Source organism: Mobula birostris, chromosome 4, assembly GCF_030028105.1.
Source record: "Mobula birostris isolate sMobBir1 chromosome 4, sMobBir1.hap1, whole genome shotgun sequence".
Lineage (NCBI taxonomy): Eukaryota > Metazoa > Chordata > Chondrichthyes > Myliobatiformes > Myliobatidae > Mobula > Mobula birostris.
Genome location: NC_092373.1, coordinates 116,248,741 through 116,269,206, shown reverse-complemented (window position 1 = coordinate 116,269,206; position 20,466 = coordinate 116,248,741). Strand labels below are relative to the sequence as shown.

General features: G+C 39.8%; 1 protein-coding gene across 1 annotated transcript; it reads right to left on the bottom strand.

Annotated features, from left to right (window-relative positions):
- Window positions 1-13,505: 13,505 nt before the first annotated feature.
- Window positions 13,506-20,466, bottom strand: rrh (retinal pigment epithelium-derived rhodopsin homolog). The gene is made up of 7 exons (XM_072254690.1): window positions 20,388-20,466; window positions 19,568-19,758; window positions 18,726-18,825; window positions 16,001-16,154; window positions 14,362-14,530; window positions 13,697-13,875; window positions 13,506-13,611 (listed from the first exon to the last, which is right to left on the bottom strand). Exons 1-7 carry the CDS (start codon window positions 20,452-20,454, stop codon window positions 13,506-13,508), a joined length of 966 nt encoding a protein of 321 aa, XP_072110791.1. The 5' UTR covers window positions 20,455-20,466.

The following is a 20,466-nucleotide window of genomic DNA, read 5'->3' as shown; positions in this document are numbered from 1 at the left end:
ATTCAAAGTCACCAAAACTAGGTACAAAATAAAGCTTTTAGTCCTTATTTCGATGCATCTTCTGTTTCAATATGTGATGGGTTCAGACTGGTAGCAGAGGATTACAAGGGATTAGCTGAGATTTGTAGGTCATGTAACCTTCAGGTATCCTCGGGAAGAGCTCAGTTTTCAGCTCAGCATATCTAGAAGGATATTGTTGCATTGGCCAAGACGAAATAATCTGTGCTTGGAGCTGTTTACAATTATGTTATCTTAGATATATTTCTGTTACACAAATTGCAGCTAATTAGATTTAAATATCATTCTTAAAAGATATTAATTGGCTGTCGAACAATCATAGTTTAGTTGAAATTAGTATATTGTGGAAAAAAGAATTAAATCACGAGAGCTTACGCACAATACAGAATTGCTAAAATGAATGTAACATTTTTATATGTAAAAAAAGCTGAATTAAGATAATACAAATCGTTTAGAATAAATAAGTGACTGTAACGGTGAAGAAATACTGAGAAAGATTATGATGTTGAGATACATCCCAGGATGCATTGGGACACATCATCACTGATGTAACGCAAGATCACATGGTGTTTCAGGTCTTTCAACATAAGACACTCTCGCTCAGGCGGCCCAGCCAGGGTTGATCAGGCCCGGCTTGTGTCCCAGCAGCGTTGGTCCACGGGTCACACCTCTTGATCCACAACCTCCTGGAGGCTCGCTCAGCAGCCTCTGTAATGGTCCTGATGGCCCTTCTCTTTGCAGCTCCTGTAATGCCAAGGAGAGAGTAGCAGTCAGCAAAACCTCCACACCCCACCTCTACAGGCTCACTTCATGCCCTCCACCCCTGTACTTGGCACTGCTCTACTGCTTTTGGCTTCCTTACATTCAAACACCTACCACTTAAGTCAATGCCACTGACGTGATATTTTGAATCACTCTTTTCTTACAAAGCCTTCTTAATTATGGCATGTTACACATGTATTGATGTATCAGAACAGGGAAGATCATTTGGTCCGCTGTTTCCATTCCATCCCACACAGAGCAATCCCATCAGTTCCATGTCCCTTCTCTCGACTTCCCTCTACCCCTGTAACTTATCCTCATGTATAAATGCCTTTGATCCTTCCTTCCCCTAGCTGGAGCAGGGCAATTTACAGTAGCCTATTAGCATACCAGCCAGCAGACCTTTCCATTTAGGGAAGAAACTGCAGAAGAAATCTTTGTGTTCACAGAGATAATTCACAAACGCAGTACTTAAAGGCAGGATTGAACATGCGTCCCTGCAGCTGTAAGGAGCAGCAGTAACAAAGGAACCCTATGCAAAGATTTCATTGTACTTCTAATCAAGATTAAATCAAATGAAGTGCATAATTAATTTCAAAATAAATAAAAAACATCTATCATTTAGCCAGAAAGCCAAAGAATACAGATACTTACAGCAATCTCCAATGCATGCATCTCTCATATGGGATCAACGATGACTGCAAAATGGCATCAAGATCAGTAAAGAATTAGATAAATAAATTCTATTGCTCTTTTCCAGTGCTCCACCCTGTCCTCCTGCAGATGTTGAATTCTGATTGGTGCAATACCAAGCATGTCAAAATGTTTCAGAATTTTCCACGTAGTGAGAGCTCTTCATTTGAGTATTAAATCCACATTGCAATTCCTCCATTTGTGAATCACACCATGATCTCACACAGATTGCTCCCCTCCTCAGCCTTGTAGAAGTGACATGCATTGTATTGACCCAAATGTAACTGAGTTGGATTGAGCAGAAATTGAAAATGGATCTCTGATTTGTGTGACAAATAAACTTAGTGCATTTCCCTTACCATGCTGAGAAATGAAAAGATGTTCTTCAGATTTCACAAAAAAAATCAGTTTTCCTTAGAAAACTTTCAAATTCCTGGGTGTCAAGATCTCTGACGACCTAACCTGGTCCCAACATATCAATACAGTTATAAAAGATGCATGATAGCAACTATACTTTATTAGGAGTTTGAAGAGATTTCTTATGTCAACAAATACACTCAAAAACTTCTATAGATGTACCGTGGAGAGCATTCTGACAGGCTGCCTCACCGTCTGGTATGGGGTGGGAGGGCTACTGCATAGGACTGAAAGAAGCTGCAGAAGGTTGGAAATTTAGTTTGCTCCATCTTGGGTACTAGCCTACAAAGTACCCAGGACATCTTCAGGGAGCGGTGTCTGAGAAAGGCAGTGTCCATTATCAAGGACCTCCAGCACCCAGGGCATGCCCTTTTCTCACAGTTACCATCAGGTAGGAGGTACAGAAGCCTGAAGGCACACACTCAGCGATTCAGGAACAGCTCCTTCCCCTCTGCCATCCGATTCCTAAATAGACATTGAACCCCTGAACACTACCTCACATTTTTAACATATGTGTTTTTGCATGATTTTTAGTCTATTCAATATACGCACATATACTGTAAATGATCCACTTATTATTTTTTTCTTCTATATTATGTATCGCATTGAACTGCTGCTGCTAAGTTAACAAATTTCACGACACGTGCTGGTGATAATAAACCTGATTCTGATTCTGAGAACTAACCAAGGTTATGCTTAGGCCTGTGATCTTGGACACAAGTGTGAACTCTGCAGAATGAAGGTCTGAAAAGTGTGCAACAAACTTTAAGGCTGAACATTTTGCTTGAAACTATGCAATAAATAGTAAAATTCATATTCTTACAAAGGCTAGTTGAGATCAAGTCGGTACACAGCTGATCAGTTAATGCACTTCATCCAATCCAGTCAGTTGAGAGACTGAGTTGTAGAGGGAGAGTAATCAGGCCAGGAATTCATTTATTGGATTGTAGAATGACAGGCGATCCTTTGGAAGTGTGTAAATTCATAACAAGTGCAGATACAATGAATGAACAGAGTCTTTTTTAAAAAAACAGGTCTGGGGAAATCAAGAACTTGGAACTTAGAAGAATGACAAGTGATGTTATAGAGGTGTATAAATCATAAGGGGCATAAATCTGGTGAAAGCACACAGTCTTTTTCTATGTTATGGAATCTGGAACTAAATGACATAAGTTTAGAGTGAGAGAGGAGAGATTTAATAGAAATCTGTGTTTCATCCAGAAGGTGGTCTGTATAATGAAATGAGTTGGCAGAAGAGTTTGAAACAGGTACATTAACATTTTAAAGGTACATGGGCAGGAGATGTTATGGACAAATAGTTAGATGAGAATCTTGGTTAACGTGGACTGTTTGGGGTGGTGGAGCTGTTTCCAAGGTGTGTGACCATGCTGGATTTCACCTTTTCCAACATCAGTTGCTGCCAAACAGACCTGGCTGTTACTTAAACAACTTGAGCACTTCTTGGCATTTATTTCTTTCCTCCACACCAACCCCCCAAAAACAGACTTTCCTCATGATTTAAAAAATAGATAGAGGAAGAAATGGTGCAAAAGGTGACCTTTACATTTGTGATCATTACATTCAGTAGTGCAAACTTTAAAGAAAAAACACAAACATAGCACTTTGCCCCTCATTTGGCTCCTTGAGGTGATAGCCCTTTCATTGTTCAAGGGCCTTTCACCCCTCCATGTAGAAGGAGATTACACTGTGGCCTTTCCCTACAGCACCATAGCATTGTCTGCACCGAGCTTCAGTGCATCCCTCGTCATGAACTCCTGCAACCTGGAGCACACCCATTCTTCAGCATTCCTTTACTGGTATCTCCCTGATTTAGGTGGACCAAATAGCATTCTTCATTGAACTGAGGAACTTTCATCAGTACTTGAAGATTCAGTGCGCTTCCCCAGAACGCCCCAGCGATCAGAGATCAGTTACACAGCTATCAGGGACAAACTGGGTAAATCCACACTCTGCAAAGGTAGTGTACCTTGAGACAATTCACCATTTTTCTTCTCAAAATTCAGTCAAACCATTAGACATGCAAATTAATATTGGAATTGGGGATCTAGGAAATTCAACCAATAGTCCTTCAATGTAACCAGTAATAGCTAAGGAATGAATTGCAAAGCTTTGAAGTACTAGCTTGAAAATCATGTAAAGGATATTCATCATTGAACTACACATAGAACAATGTTTTGTATTAAACTCCCAAACTGAATGAATTACAGGCATCACACAAAATGCTGGAGGAACTCAGCAGGCCAGGCAGCATCTATGGAAAAAAGTATGGTTCACTTTTCGGGCCAAGACCCTTCAGCAGTTCCAGAGGGTGCAGTTCTGCAAAGGGTTTCAGCCCAAAATGTCGACTGTACTTTTTTCCATTAATGCTGCCTGGCCTGCTGAGTTCCTCCAGCATTTTGTGTAGGTTGTTTGGATTTCCAGCATCTGCAGATTTTCTCTTGTGTGTGATTTAAGTATAGGCATACTGTATGAATAAGGAAGTTTTTGTAATATTATTCTCTTTTTTTAAATTACTTACAGAAATTACTTGCAAAATAATTGAAGGGAGATGGGTTGTAGAGAGAAAAGAATTGCAAAGGATCAATTTACTCAATTAAGAAAACCATTTATCTTGCATTCTTAATGCAGCTTGTACAGATAATTATCATTTAATTACAAATAAAAGGAGCCCAATACCCTTTCTGAAGAGAATTTACTGACAAACATCACAATTTTGCTTCCATATATCAGGAGGTTAGCAGTGTGTTTTAGTTTCTGGGAGGCACAGTACAGATCTGTCACAGATCATCCAGCAATTTGGAGTTTTGTAACTATCAGTGTGTTGCTTACTAACCATGAATTGCTGAGCATTTATTTTTAAGCACTATTATGACATGCCTTTAAACTGTCATTATGCTGCCAGGAAATTTGGGTGCAATAGATTGAAAAAAGCTGAATACACATGTATAAAGGAGTCCAGCTTTTTTAAAAATGTAAATGGACAAGGTGAGCTCCCTTACAAGTATACACCCAGAAGAACAGAGTTTATACGTTAAGATTACATGTCATCGCACTGAAAAACAAATCAGCAAAACTTTTGGTATGTTTTATTTTTTAAAAATCAGCTTCCTAATTTGAGTGCATGTTCCTGTTCTGCCCTCTGCTGGTGAAACATGACTTGTATTTGTTGTACATTCAATCATTATGGATCTTTCGCCTTTTCTGCTTTCAATGCATCCCGGAGCACTTTGTACCTGCTGGAGTCTGCTGTTTAAATCCAAGGTTCTTTCAGAAGTCAGGAATGAGGCATAAAATAGGAACGTAACAGTGATTGGGGGGGGGTGGGGGGGGCAAGCCTAGGATAAAAACAGCTACTGTTACACACAGAGGTAAGACAATTCCACAGATAAACACAATCCAATTCAATATATATTCAATACTGCTGTAAAATTAACATTCTCATCAAATTTAATTTAAATTCTCATTAAATTTAATGAGAAAATATTAGCCACAATGCTCAGTTTTCCAAAATTATACTTTGTATAACTATTAAACTGTCATGTATATAAAGGCTACTTAAATATAAGCAGATAATTAATTGGTAAACTGCAAAGAAAATGACAATTAAAATTAAACAGTCCTAATGAGGTACCTATGCGGTAGATAAAATGAGTGCCAACGTACATACAATGCTCACAAAGAGCAACTTGATTATGAAATAATCACCTGGAGCAGGGGTTCCCAACCTGATGTCCACAGACCCCTCCGTCCATGACATAAAAAGGTTGGGAACCCCTACAAGCAGCATCTGTAGGAGGGAAAGGAATTGTTGAAGCTTAGGGTTGAAACCCTGCTTCAGAATTGAGAGGGGAGAGGGAGGAGCCTGAAGTGATTGGTGGACTGAAGAGGGGAGAAGAATAAGAGGCAGGTTGAGCCATGTAGATAGGAAAAGGTGCAGTTGGGAGGTAGAGACAGGTGGGTGGTAAATGTGGGTGGAGGGGGAAAAAAAGAGGCAGATGGAGCAAGGGGCAGGAGGGAGAGTTCAGTTGGAGACAACTGACCACTTTCTTCAAAATAGCATCTTTTATGTTCTCTTGCTTTAACATCACATAGAAAGTTCAGCACTTCTACTAAACGTTTGTGCACTTTTGTGCTTGACAACTGAACCTAACATTTCCAGATTCTGAAGAGGAAGTGTATCATACACAATTAGAGAGAGAGAGACATAAAAGTCCCCCAATATCGAACAATATCACCTCACTATCAGAACTGCCTAATGGGCCACCTCCACCTGCATACTTTGGCTGTGCTCGTCCACGCGTACAAACAGAAGCTGAAACAGGAGGATCCAATACAGAGTTGGTATGATGAAATTGATGAGTTTCTATAATCTATATCAACACACACGAAATGCTGGAGGAACTCAGCAGGTCAGGCAGCATCAATGGGATGGACCTTTCATCAGGCCGAGACCCTTTATCAGGACTGGAAAGAAGGGGAAAGATGCTAGAATAAGAAGGTGGCCGGGAGGGGAAGGAGGACACAGGAGGAGCTTCTACTCAACTTCTTTGAGTTGGTAGTCAGCTCCATTTTCAAACACACAGTTGACAGCTTAGACAAGTATGTCACCATCATCACAGAGTTTATCATGAAGTGTGTTGAGGACAATGTACCAAAGAGAAGAATCCAGGTGTTCCCAAACTGGAAATCATGGATGAACAGGGAGGTCCACTCTCTACTAAAGTCTAGGACTGAAGCTTTCAAATCAGGTGACTTTGACCTGTACAAGAAATCAAGATATGACTGCCATAAAGCTATCAAAGATGCCAAGAGACATAAACAGCCCAAAATTAGATGCCAAACAAGCCATTAGTTGTGGTAGGGCTGATGTGCTACAACAGGCTACAAATCAAGGTTGGGCAGCATCGCCAACACCAGTACCTCCCTTTCTAAAGAGGTTAAAACATCCTTTGCATGCTTGGAACAAGAGAGGATTGGTGTGTCTGCACCCAACCGACAGCCTCCAGTACACCTGAACCCACAGTCACCATTGTGGATGTAAGATTAGGCTCAGATGGTGTTCCTGGCCGTGTCCTTCGATTCTTTGCAGCTCAGCTGGTGGATGTATTTCCAGACATTTTTAAACTCACCCTGCTTCTGAGATTCCCACCTGTGTTAAGAAGACCGCTATTAGATTAGATTAGATTCAACTTTATTGTCATTGTGCCAAGTACAGATACAAAGCCAATGAAATGCAATTAGCATCTGACCAGAAGTGCAAAAGAATAATACTATTTACAAAATAACTGCGAATAAGAAGTGCTACAGCATACAAATATAAAAGTACTGAGACAGAACAATACAGATACATTACTGCTTGGCGCTGTGATGTGAGGTTCAGCAGGGAAGAAGTTCTTCCTGAGCCTGCTGGTGCGGGAGTGGAGGCTCCTGTAGTGCTGACCAGATGGGAGGAGTGTGAAGAGTCCATGGTTAGGGTGAGATGCATCCTTGATAATGCTTTTCACCCTGCCCAGGCAGCATTTATGGTAGATGTTCTCAATGGTGGGCAATTGGGTGCTAATAATCAGCTGGACAGCTTTCACCACACGCTGGAGTGTTTTGCGATCCAATAGGGGACAATTGCCATACCACACTGAGATGCAGTTGGTGAGTATGCTCTCAATGGTACAGCTGTAAAAGTCCGTCAGTAGCCTGGGACAGAGGTGAGCTTTCTTGATGCTCCTGTTGCACCTTTTTGATCAGGATGGAGTTCAGGGACCAGGTGAGATCATCGGAAATGTGGACACCAATGAATCTGAAGCTTGATACACGCTCCACTACAGCTCCATTGATGTAGATGGGGATGTGAGTGTGGCTCCTAGCATGCCTGAAGTCCACAATGACCTCCTTGGTCTTCTGGGTGTTAAGGGCCAGGTTGTTATCAGCACACCACGTGGCCAGATGCTGGACCTCGTCCCTGTAGGCCGTCTCGTTATCCCCTCTGATCAGGCCAACCACCATGGTGTTATCTGCGAACTTGATTATGGAGTTAGAACCGTGTACAGGAACGCAGTCATAGGTGAAAAGGGAGTACAGAAGAGGGCTCAGCACACAGCCTTGAGGCACGCCGGTATTCACCTATTATCCTGGTAGCTAAGGGAAACAAGGTAATATGCCTTAACGACGACTTAATAACCCAGTGTCTCTGACATCCATCCCTATGAAGTGTTTCAAGAATTTGGTCTTAACGAGCACTGTCTCCAGTCTCCCAAACAACTTCAACCCACTGTAATTCAACCACTGTCAAAACAGGTCTAGGGTAGACACCTCCCTGGTTCTACATTTATCTCTGGGGCATCCGAACAGTAAAGGTACCCATGTCACAATATTGTTAATTAACTACATCTCCACCTGCAACATTCATCAATTCATACAAACTCATCATCAGGCTTGAGGCGTGGGAGTCAACACCTCCCTCTACAACTGGATCCCCGACTTCTCGGCCAACAGACCACCATCAGTGAGAGCCTGCAGCAAAGTAAACCACAAGACTTTGGAACAATTAGGCTAATCAGTCATGGCTGATTTAGTTTCCCTCTCAATCCCATTCTCCTGCCTTCTCTCCATAACCGTTGACACCCTTACTAATCAAGAACCTATCAACATCTTCTTTAAATATATGGCTGCCACAGCTGTCTGTGGCAATGAACTTCACCACCCTCTGGCTAAATTCCTCATCTTTTTTCTAAAGGAATGCCTTATGTTCTGAAGCTGGTCCTAGTGTCTCCCACTATTGGAAACATCCTTTCCACGTTAACTCTATCTAAGCCTTTCAATAGTTGGTATTTTTCTGAAACTCTAGTGGTTGCAGGTCCAGAGGCACCAAACACTCTTCATACAGTATGTAAACACTTCATTCCTGGAAACATTTTTGTGAGCCTGCTCTGGACCCTCTCCAATGTCATCATATTCTTTATTAAATATGGAACCCAGAAATGTTCACAATACTCCAAGTGTGGTCTGACCAATGCCTTATGAAGCCCCAGCATTACAGCCTTACATTCTCGTCCTCTTGAAATGAATACTAACACTACATTTGCCTTCCTTAATACCAACTCAACCTTTAGGGAATCTTGTACAAGATTCCAAGGACTACCAAGTTCCTTCACAATTCCAATTTCTGAATTTGATCCTTGCTTAGAAAAGTTAGCCAGCTGGTGGTGTAGTGGCATCAGTGCTGGACTTCAGAACGAAGGATCCCAAGTTCAAATCCAGCCAAGTCCCTTGCACGCTTTCCATCCAGTTGGGTTGAGTGTCGAGCTAGCAATTCGGCCTCATAAAAATAAGAAAGCCTGCTAAAAAAATGCCCTCATGACGGCGTCCCGATGACTCCACCTGGAGTTAAGGGCTTTCTTCGTCTTCTAGAAAATAGTCCACACTTTCATTCCTTCTACCAAAGTGCATGACCATACACTTCCCTACACACACACCTCTGCCACAATTTTTCTCAACGCCTGTGCCTCCTACTCTAATCTCTATACACTCATGACAGCGTAGCCAGATTTTGCTTTAACTCCATCTATAAGTTTGCAGATGATACATTTGAAGAAGCCCCGTCTTGGAGTACAGGAAGGAGATAGAGAGCTTAGTAATATCGTATCACGTCAACAACCTTTCCTAGGATGCGAGCAAGCATAAGAGCTGGTCAGTGACCAGGACGGGGAGAGGTGTACATGCTCCCGTTTCCATTAACGGCAGTGAGGTCAAGGGGGTTGAGGTCTTCAAGTTCCTAAGAATGAACATCATCAATAGCCTGTCCTGGTCTAACCACATACCAGTCAAGAAAACATACCGACTCTACTTGCTCAGTAGGCTAAAGAAATTTGGCATGTTCCTGTCAACCGTTTCCAATTTTTCGCAATGCACTATGGAAAGCATCCTAGTTTGGAATGACAACTGCTCTGCATGCAATCTCAGGAATAGCTCAGCACATCATGGAAACCAGCTTCCTGTCAATAGATTCTGTCTCAGTAAAACAGACAGCATAATCAAAGACCCCCACCAACCCCAGATATTCTCTCTTCTCCCCTCTTCCATTGGCCAGAAGATACAAAAAAGCCTGAAAGCATGTACAACAAAGGCTCAAGGCCGACCTCTAGTTGTAAGCCCATTGAATCGTTCCCTAGTACGATAAGATGGACTCTTGACCACACAATATACCTTGTTATGACCCTGCAACTTATCGTCTGCTTGCTCTGCACTTTCATTGTGGCTCTTGCACTTTATTCTGCATTCTGTTATTGTTTTATCTTGCACTACCCCAGTGCACTGTGTAATGAATTGAACTGCATGATCATTAAACAGGACAAGCTTTTCACCGTACATGTGACAATAATAAACCAATTCCAATTCCCACCCAACCCCTTCACTAATCCTTCCTGAGCACTATGCCTATAGATTAGTCTATCATCGAGACCTGGGTTGCCAGTGGATTAACCGGCTGTTAGTATGCACAATGTAGTAAGTTTGCACTAACATCTGCTCCATCTTCTATTTTAAGCTCAAGTATAAGTAAATCAATAATAAAACAAAACAAAATAAAAACAGCAGGGGTCCCCAACCTTTTTTATGCTGTGGGCCAATACTATTAAGCAAGGGGTCTGTGGTTCCCAGGTTGGGAAATCCTGCTTTAGAGGTTAGGCAGTATCCCGGAAGAGGAAAACAGCGTTGACATTTTGTGCTAATTATTCTTCATTACAACCTGTTGAGTATTTGCAAGGATTGTTGTTTTATTCAGACTCTCCATCATCAGCACTATTTCAGCTATGTAAAAATGCGTGCTCGTGGTTTTGTCTCCAGAAAATCTATAATTTGTCTACATTATTTATGATGTGAAAGGTACTTGAAAGCATTACAGATTCAATGCCTGAAAGTAAAACAATAATGTACTTCATGAGGTGGATGTAATGTGTCATGATGAAAGCTTTCAAAGTAACTAGGCAGTTCCACCCCTGTTCCTGTAAAGATGTGAGATCACGATTTCTCTTGGGTCAATTTGATGCATTGTTAAAGGCCACCCGTGTCTTCTGTGATTTGTTTATGATTGTTCTTAATAACTATAATTGACATTTTAAATTTAGTGCAATACAATTCCCAATAAAATAATAAACAATTGGATTACTGAACACCTTGCTCCACACAGTTTGATCTCCTGATCATTAAAAGAATATTATTTTTTTCTTAATGATAATATCTTTTGTGCATTATACTCAGAGTGTAAATTCATATTTTAGTATGCCTTAACAACCTGATTGGATACTGCAGCCTTTCTTCCCCTTTCACTGGTAACTGGCAGCCACCAGGCCCAATTCCAATCAACAAGTGGAGTCCATCCATGGATCTCTTTCCAAAAGAGCATCCATGTTCCTGATACCCTTCATATGATTTGCCATGCAGCAAGTATAGCAAATATTTTCCTGCATAAGATGAAAAAAAAATACTTACAAAGTTAGTTCTTTCCTTCATGCATTGCACCTATTTTAATGTACTCCCTCACATAAGGCCAGTCCCACATCTTGGATCGGAGGTGCGACCTAGTTTCCAACAGATGGGCTCGTGACCATGACCAACACATCTTTTTGATACGCACTCAGTGATCCTCTGACACAGTTCAACAATGCTGAGGAAAGTTATGGCCAAAGACAATAAAGTTACGAAGAAGAAGATGCGGATATTTTGACACATTGAAGGAAGGAGCAGGATGATGAAATCTATGGCGTTGGAATCAGTTGTTTTTATATCCTTTTTGTAAGCTATTAATTGGATTAATGAAAGACTAAAATTGTAGTTTTAATCATAGGTTTTACTGCCATAATTTGCATTTTTAACAAACTCATGTATTTTTCACAGTATGTGATTCGTCCCCACTTACTAGCAGAAGACAGTATAGCAGTTACAAATACCTTTGCAGTTGTTAATCCGTTAAATACTAGCAGATTACACACATTATAATTGTTTTAATTATATAACCTTTCGATTGGATTCTGTTATCTAAGGAATTTTCTGTTATCTGGATTATAAAGGTGATAGATTTTTCAAAGGTGCCATCAACATCAGTAAGACAAAGGAGAAGGTGATGGACTTTAGGAAGACCAAGCCTGTATTGCTCCCTGTTACTATTGATGATGAGGATGTGGATGTGGTGAGGACCTACAAGTACCTGGGGGTGCACCTGGATGACAGACTTAAATGGAGCACCAACACAGAGGCTGTGTGCAAGAACAGCCAGAGTTGCCTGTACTTCCTGAGGAGACTGAGGTCCTTTGGAGTATGCAGGCCTCTCCTTCACATGTTCTACCATTCTGTTGTCACCAGTACAATCTTCTATGTGGTGGCGTGCTGGGGCAATGGCATCAACAATGGGTGATGCCAACAGGCTCAATAAATTGATCAGAAAGGTTGGCTCTGCTATAGGAATCAAACTGGACATATTGGAGGCTGTGGTAGAACAAAGGACCCTATGGAAAATCCTGGCAATTCCGGACAATGTTTCTCACCCTCTACATGCCACCTTGGCTGAACAGTGGAGCACTTCTAGTAATAGACTAAGACAACTGCACTGTTCCAAGAGTGCAATATGAGGTCATTCTTACCCTCGGCCATTAGATTCTATAATGAGTCAACCTGTAGTTGGAAAAGTGAGGAAACCTCTCCTGTTAAAATGTTTGAGGTAACTTTTTTTTTTATTCTTTCTTACTTCTCCTCTAATATTTGTATACCTGTGCACTTGTAATGCTACTGTGGCACTGTAATTTCCTTTGGGATAAATAAAGTATCTATTTCTCCCTCCCTTTCTTTTCATTGAGTCTCTTTAATCTCTGCTTTGCTTCTCAGCTCCTCACTGAGCTTCAAAACTCTGCATCTTTCTTTAAATTTTAAAATAAACAATTGTGAAGAATCAATGAATCAAAGTTTCTTGCTCATTCCCATACTCCTAAAAAAAATCCAGGGGTTGAAAATTACAGAGATCTGATAATGGGCAGGTGGAAAGGATAAGAAAGGAAGCTACACAAGTTGTCGTCATAAAGAAATAACAAATGAAATACTTTTAAATATATTAGAATACAGTAACTGATGCAAAGGTTTTGGACCTCAAAAATTTTTATAGTTAAGAGTAATGGAGAACAAAGAAATCAACCAAATGCTGCAATGATATTTCTAAGGAAAAATGGTGAAAAGTGACAAAATTGAAACTATGATCCAAAAATGATGATTAACTCCCTTTTCAGCTTTAGGCATTACAGGGAATATATAGCAAACAGATAAATTCACTTGAAATAACTTAGAGGGGTCTGTATTGCACAAAAGCTTTAGGGGAGTGCATCATGTAGCAAAACTTTCTACACCATCTTATAAACAGCACATGAAGATGGAAGGCATTAAATAAAGGGATGCACAGAAATTCCATCCTGTAATGTTTTTGCAATATACTGAAATCCAGTTGAAAATAAAAAGTAACATTGACATCACTAGAAGATAAAATAGAAGTTTAACTGATGAGGATGATGATAGGTGACACTTATCACAGAGCACAATAATGCAGACTTTGAAGAGTTTCAATCTGTTAAAGGAGTCTGGGAGATGGTCATTGGTAAAGTGTGGGTGATAGTTAAATCCTGTTGAGTCTGACAGCGTATCATTGCAAAGATGGCTCTTCGAAATCTGGAAAGAAGAAAAACACACCGATACATTTTGGAAAATGCTACACATGAATGCCTCTATCCGCAAACAAATATTAGACCCTTACTTCTTATTTGCAATGACATAAATGCAGGGATTGTAGAAAGTCGAAGATTTGGCAAAAAGTGGAGCAATAATTGCCATTGCAGGTGGGATGAGTTTTGGATCCCCAAAGGATGACCATAAGCAGACAACAGAGTAAGGAGACCAAGCCACAAGGAACATCACAATCATCACAACAGACATCTAGAAGATAAGAACATAGTTATATTTATATCATTTAAATTCATATTTTTTTCTTTTGTCACTGTGGAATCCCAGAATATAAACTGGTTTGATAAAAAGTAGAAACGTGGCCAGACTAAGTAGCACTTGTAACAGGGAGAACTTCTGGTTATATACTGAGATGGGACACCAAAAACCTGAACTAAGTGAAGGTAGGACCAGACAAGAGGATTGCAGAGGAAAAACAGTGAAGGGGAATGCAGTGGGCTCATCAAGCTGAGTATCTCAAAGAACACAAGACAGCATATATGGCTGAAATTATACCAGGGTTTTGTACTGCACATGATAAATTCTCAATCATGCTATTGGGAAAACGATGAAGGTAGAATGAAGGATATGATCACAGAAGACTGGAAAGTGACAAGAATATAACTAAACAAAATACTTAAGTCTTATTTTGTTCCTCTAGGATATTGTAACTACATTGTGGAAGATTAAGTTTCTTACCTTTGTAACATCTAGTTGCTCAGACCAATCCAAGGTTATATTTTCCAGACCACTGTGCTGTGCAAATTGCCTCATAGTTTTTGACACATTGTAGTAACAAAAGAACATAATTGATAGTGGCACCACAAAATTAGCCGCAAATACAGTCATTGTATAGGAAACAAATAGCCTAGAAATAAAAGTGGACAATAAATTAAATCAATTCACGACGATTGGCTAAGTTGCAATCATATCCCAAATAATTTATTTGTAATCAGTTATGCCTCATTTTGTAAACTAAATAATGCAAACTCCATAACAACAAGTTAGTTTGGGTCCACTCAATCCAATTGGATTGGAGAATAGATCAACTCAAGTGTGAAGAGAAAGACAACGCCAGAAATAAACATGAAGTATCACACACATAGTTACACCCCAACCTTCACATACATGTATTCCCTTTTCCCAAGAAAAAGAATCTGAAATGTAACAATTTCTGCATGTATGATTGACTTCAACTGTGACTAAAAAGTCTCCATATCAAGCAGAATGGGTAACATTTATAGCTTACTATCTACTTGTATTCTAAACAAGATATGTGATATGTTGCAGTTCCATACAATCATAAGGGGAAATTATCATTAAATTTAACTCTACAGTTCAAATTGTTGAAGTTAGATAGCTTAAAAGCATAATTCAAGCCGGTAGGTGACAGTTACTTTGTATTTTTCAATCCTAGCTGGGCCTAGCATAAAATCTATCTGAGTTCCATTTGGAACCCGCCCAATCACCCAAATTAAAATAGTAATGGAATAGTAACAGTAAGATGAGAAAGTAAATGAGTATGCTTACATGAAAGTTTTCTGCTATTTTAATGGCAGTCTTTAACATGGTGGTGAACATTGGGAGCTCAGGTTGAAGCACTTGATGTGGTGTTCGCTGAGCTTGGCAATTAGCTTGTAGACATTTTATCAACAGTCGAGGCGACATCCTCAGCCCGCAGTTGTTGGCGTATCTCTCTGAGAGTTCTCACGTTTATATAGGCTCTCATTCACCTGACTCAATCCTGATTATCTAGCCTTTCAGTTGTCCTTTGAATTCTATTGGCATGAGTTTCTTTGGCTCTTAGGGGTTCAAAGATGGCATACATTTCTCCATAAACACATCAAAACGGTCACCATCTACGAATGGGGGCCTACAAAAACGGAAGCACTTCCAGGGAGAAACACCAACAGCTGCACACTGAGGACATCACCTTGCTAATTGCCAAGCTCGGAGAACACTACAACATCAAAGTCTTTAACATTTTATAGCTGACAGTTTCAATCTTATGTAGAACAGGCTTACAATATCATGGCCAGGTTTTTCCTAATTCTGGAGTGATTCAAAATTAAACAAGAAAGAATGAACCAATAGAATCACATTTTGCCATGAAGCTATAAAAAGAAAGGTGATGCAGGTAGAAATCTGGAAATACTTTGCATTGAAATAAGAAGGAAAACAGTAAATAAATTAATTTAAGTACAAATAGAATTAATTGAAAACATTGCCCTTTGACAACATTGCCACAAAATATTTTAATGTGCTTATTTTCAAAGTCAGAAACTGGAAATGTCTTTCTGAGAAAAGAATACGCAAAATAATTATAGAGAAAACATACGAGTCATTGTTCCTCCAGTTAATGGTACAAGTGGCTCCTGTTGGATCAGGTGCATAGCTTGCCCATCCAAGTACTGGCATGAGAGCCCAGAACAGACCGTTCACCCAGGCAACTAGAATGAGAGCCGAGTAGGTAGCAGCAGTCATCTTCCTTCCTGGTGACAATATTAGTTGGTAAATGAGCCACAATAGATTCACACAGCAATGCAAAATTCAATGTATCCACAAAACACTGCAAGTAATAACGAACCCCAGTTAATTACAAGGGTGTGCTACAGATGCAAGTTACTTGAAAATTAATATATTGTATGATACAAATATGCATTACATAGAAACATAGAAACATAGAAAATAGGTGCAGGAGTAGGCCATTTGGCCCTTCGAGCCTGCACCGCCATTTATTATGATCATGGCTGATCATCCAACTCAGAACCCTGCACCAGCCTTCCCTCCATACCCCCTGACCCCCGTAGCCACAAGGGCCATATCTAACTCCCTCTTAAATATAGCCAATGAACTGGCCTCAACTGTTTCCTGTGGCAGAGAATTCCACAGATTCACCACTCTCTGTGTGAAGAAGTTTTTCCTAATCTCGGTCCTAAAAGGCTTCCCCTCTATCCTCAAACTGTGGCCCCTCGTTCTGGACTTCCCCAACATCGGGAACAATCTTCCTGCATCTAGCCTGTCCAATCCCTTTAGGATCTTATACGTTTCAATCAGATCCCCCCTCAATCTTCTAAATTCCAACGAGTACAAGCCCAGTTCATCCAGTCTTTCTTCATATGAAAGTCCTGCCATCCCAGGAATCAATCTGGTGAACCTTCTTTGTACTCCCTCTATGGCAAGGATGTCTTTCCTCAGATTAGGGGACCAAAACTGCACACAATACTCCAGGTGTGGTCTCACCAAGGCCTTGTACAACTGCAGTAGTACCTCCCTGCTCCTGTACTCGAATCCTCTCGCTATAAATGCCAGCATACCATTCACCTTTTTCACCGCCTGCTGTACCTGCATGCCCACTTTCAATGACTGGTGTATAATGACACCCAGGTCTCGTTGCACCTCCCCTTTTCCTAATCGGCCACCATTCAGATAATAATCTGTTTTCCTATTTTTGCCACCAAAGTGGATAGCTTCACATTTATCCACATTAAATTGCATCTGCCATGAATTTGCCCACTCACCCAACCTATCCAAGACACCCTGCATCCTCTTAGCATCCTCCTCACAGCTAACACTGCCACCCAGCTTCATGTCATCCGCAAACTTGGAGATGCTGCATTTAATTCCCTCATGCAAGTCATTAATATATATTGTAAACAACTGGGGTCCCAGCACTGAGCCTTGCGGTACCCCACTAGTCACCGCCTGCCATTCTGAAAAGGTCTCGTTTATTCCCACTCTTTGCTTCCTGTCTGCTAACCAATTCTCCACCCACACCAATACCTTACCCCCAATACCGTGTGCTTTAAGTTTGCACTCTAATCTCCTGTGTGGGACCTGTCAAAAGCCTTTTGAAAATCCAAATATACCACATCCACTGGTTCTCCCCTATCCACTCTACTAGTTACATCCTCAAAAAATTCTATGAGATTCGTCAGACATGATTTTCCTTTCACAAATCCATGCTGACTGTGGACTAGAGATACTCAACATGCTTATGAAGGGCAGATTTTACTGCACTCGGCTCACCAAAGAATTCTTGCCCATGTTTTAGTTTGCATTGTACTGAAAAAATGAATATTAGTGTGGTATGTCTCTGTGATTGCATAGTTACTTTACTTTATTGTCACCAAACAATTGATACTAGAGCGTACAATCATCACAGCAATATTTGATCCTGCGCTTCGCACTCCCTGGAATACAAATCGATAGTAAATAGAAAAAATTTAAATTATAAATCATAAATAGAAAATAGAAATTAATAGTTATTAACCAAAGGGTTGGGAGAATAATGATGACCCAATGTAAGATAATGTTGATGCGCTATTAGAAAATGACATGTCTATTAGAGATGTTGAGACTGCAGCCTACACGATTACAAAAGTACACACAGCAAATACCTTGCAGTAATTCTTTGCTAATGTTATCTTTTATATTTCATTGTGATGAAGAACAAGCATGTAGTACCACTTTGAGGAATAGAATTAGCTGAAATCCAGCAAGTTTTGTAAAGAGCAATGTCCTATTACAATCCTATTTGTATTCAGCTGCTCTGAGCTGCAATATACCAGTGCCTAGGATTTTGTTACATGGCATTTCTCATCACAGCTATGAGTTCTGAGGAAAACACTTCGAAGTGAATGAGTAGATCTTCACAGGAAATGACAGAAAAATGATATAACTGTTCTGTCTGGGCCACTCTCACAAAGCACAGAATGTGTACTGACAGGTCTTGGCAGGTTTCCTAGCCACAATGCAGCACAAGGTGCAGTTGTTTGACCAGAAGATACAAGGAGAGAAAAGAAATTGGTACCAGTAGATGGAGAACCAAACAACACCCAAGGCTCCATTCACAGTTTGCATTGTACCTTCTATGTTTAAATGGTGACCTTGGCCATTCATAATTTCATCTACATGAATTGAGTTGTATTTTGCCTTCATAACTATGGAAGTTAAGATAATGTTCAATTCAGAGCAATATAACTCTGAGATGAGAATAATATTCAAAACAATACAATGCAATCTTAATTATTCCATAATGAACTTACGACTATTGGCTTTACCTAGTTCAGGCTTACTAATGGTCAGGTACCGGTCAATTGCAACCACTGTAAGCAGTCCAATGCTTGCCATCCCAAAAAAGATATTTAGAGCTGCATATGCCTGAAAGAAACCAACACAATTGAAACAGAAAATGGAACAGTATCCAATCTAGTGGAAACAATTAATTGCTTTAATACTGCATGGGGTAGGGTGCTGTCCTTCAGATACCTCCTCTCCGGCTGTTTTGCTTGGTGTCTGGTGGAAATTAATGCATCACCTTTCAAAAAGCAGGGAGATCTGTATTACATATGAAACGTTTTGTGCTGAGAGATGATGTCATGTTGCTGAATTGAATGGTGTACATTTCATTGTTCCCAACTCAAACAAGCTGATTTGGGCTGTTCAATACAAGTATTTTCACTGGTATACTAAATTTAAGCATAGTTAGTATGAAAAAGATTATTCTTTGTCCTTCCTATACCATAAACAAAAACAAATATTTCTAAAACTTGTATTATTATATACACCCTTCTGTTACAGACTGGACTGTAAGCATTTTTGTTTCAATGAACTGGGATGCCTTATTTTGGATTAGTGATAACAAATGTATTTTTCCTGGTACATCATGGTAAAGAAAACATACAAACTTAGAGGATAGAGGAAGAAAAGTGGAATTGAATTGCCAGTAGTTTTTCATTGATTCTGTTCTAAACTGAATTCCTGCAATTTCAGGGTAGCATGTGCAGACATATACATACTTCTATAATAAATTTACTTTGCACTTTTGAACATAATTTTTCAGTGAAGAAAGTATTGCTCATATTTCCTCCAAACATTAACAATAGAATATCCACAAACTGACCTGACATCCTGAATAACCAAATTTCCAGCTACCATGCAGATCCGAAGCAGCAGACATGGGGTAGCCAATGGCACTCACCCCAATGTCAGTGAAAGCCAGGTTTGCAATTACTGCATTAGTTGCTGTGCGGAACTCCTTGAACTTAACAAACATAATTAATACCACTATGTTGCTGAGTAGACTTAATATTCCTGTAAGAAAGCACAATGACAAGTTTCTTATATTTAAATATGTCTATTTAAACATTTTAAGACCTACACTATTGTTCTTTGCTAACACTAGCAAGCATTAAATTATAAAAATTGTATGAAACTTAGACATAGGAGGAAGACGTGGCCCATATCCATACTCTCAAAACCAGTCCAATCACATCTTCCAGTATTAGTATCTGTAATTTTGAACGGCATAGCCTTCAAAGACTCATCTAATATTGTTTCATTGTGATTGGGTGGGGGAGGTACTTCATTTATCACCCATTCAGCTGGGTGAAAAATATCTTCTGTAACTTTGCTTGCGTTCTAGCACTAACTTCTGTAAATCTATACTGTATCCCCAATTGCAAATATGAAATAGACAAACAATATTGACATTCTGCCAAAAATTTCAACTTACTAGCTCAATTGTGAGTTCAACATTTCATAAATCTGTGTCTCCTATGCTGCAACATGATCTAATTCCATTGTAGGAATTAGTTTGACTAATAAAATATTCTTACTGGTCCAAAGAAAATTAGTGTTCTTTTCTAACCACAAGCATGGAATATATTTTAATCCACTGTCTTGTTTACTATCCATCACTATTTTTAAACAAAATCACATACCTGCCATTATCAAATATGCTGCAACAATATTATGCTCCATCTGAGAAAAGACAGATTTGGGTTCCATTTCAGTGGATTC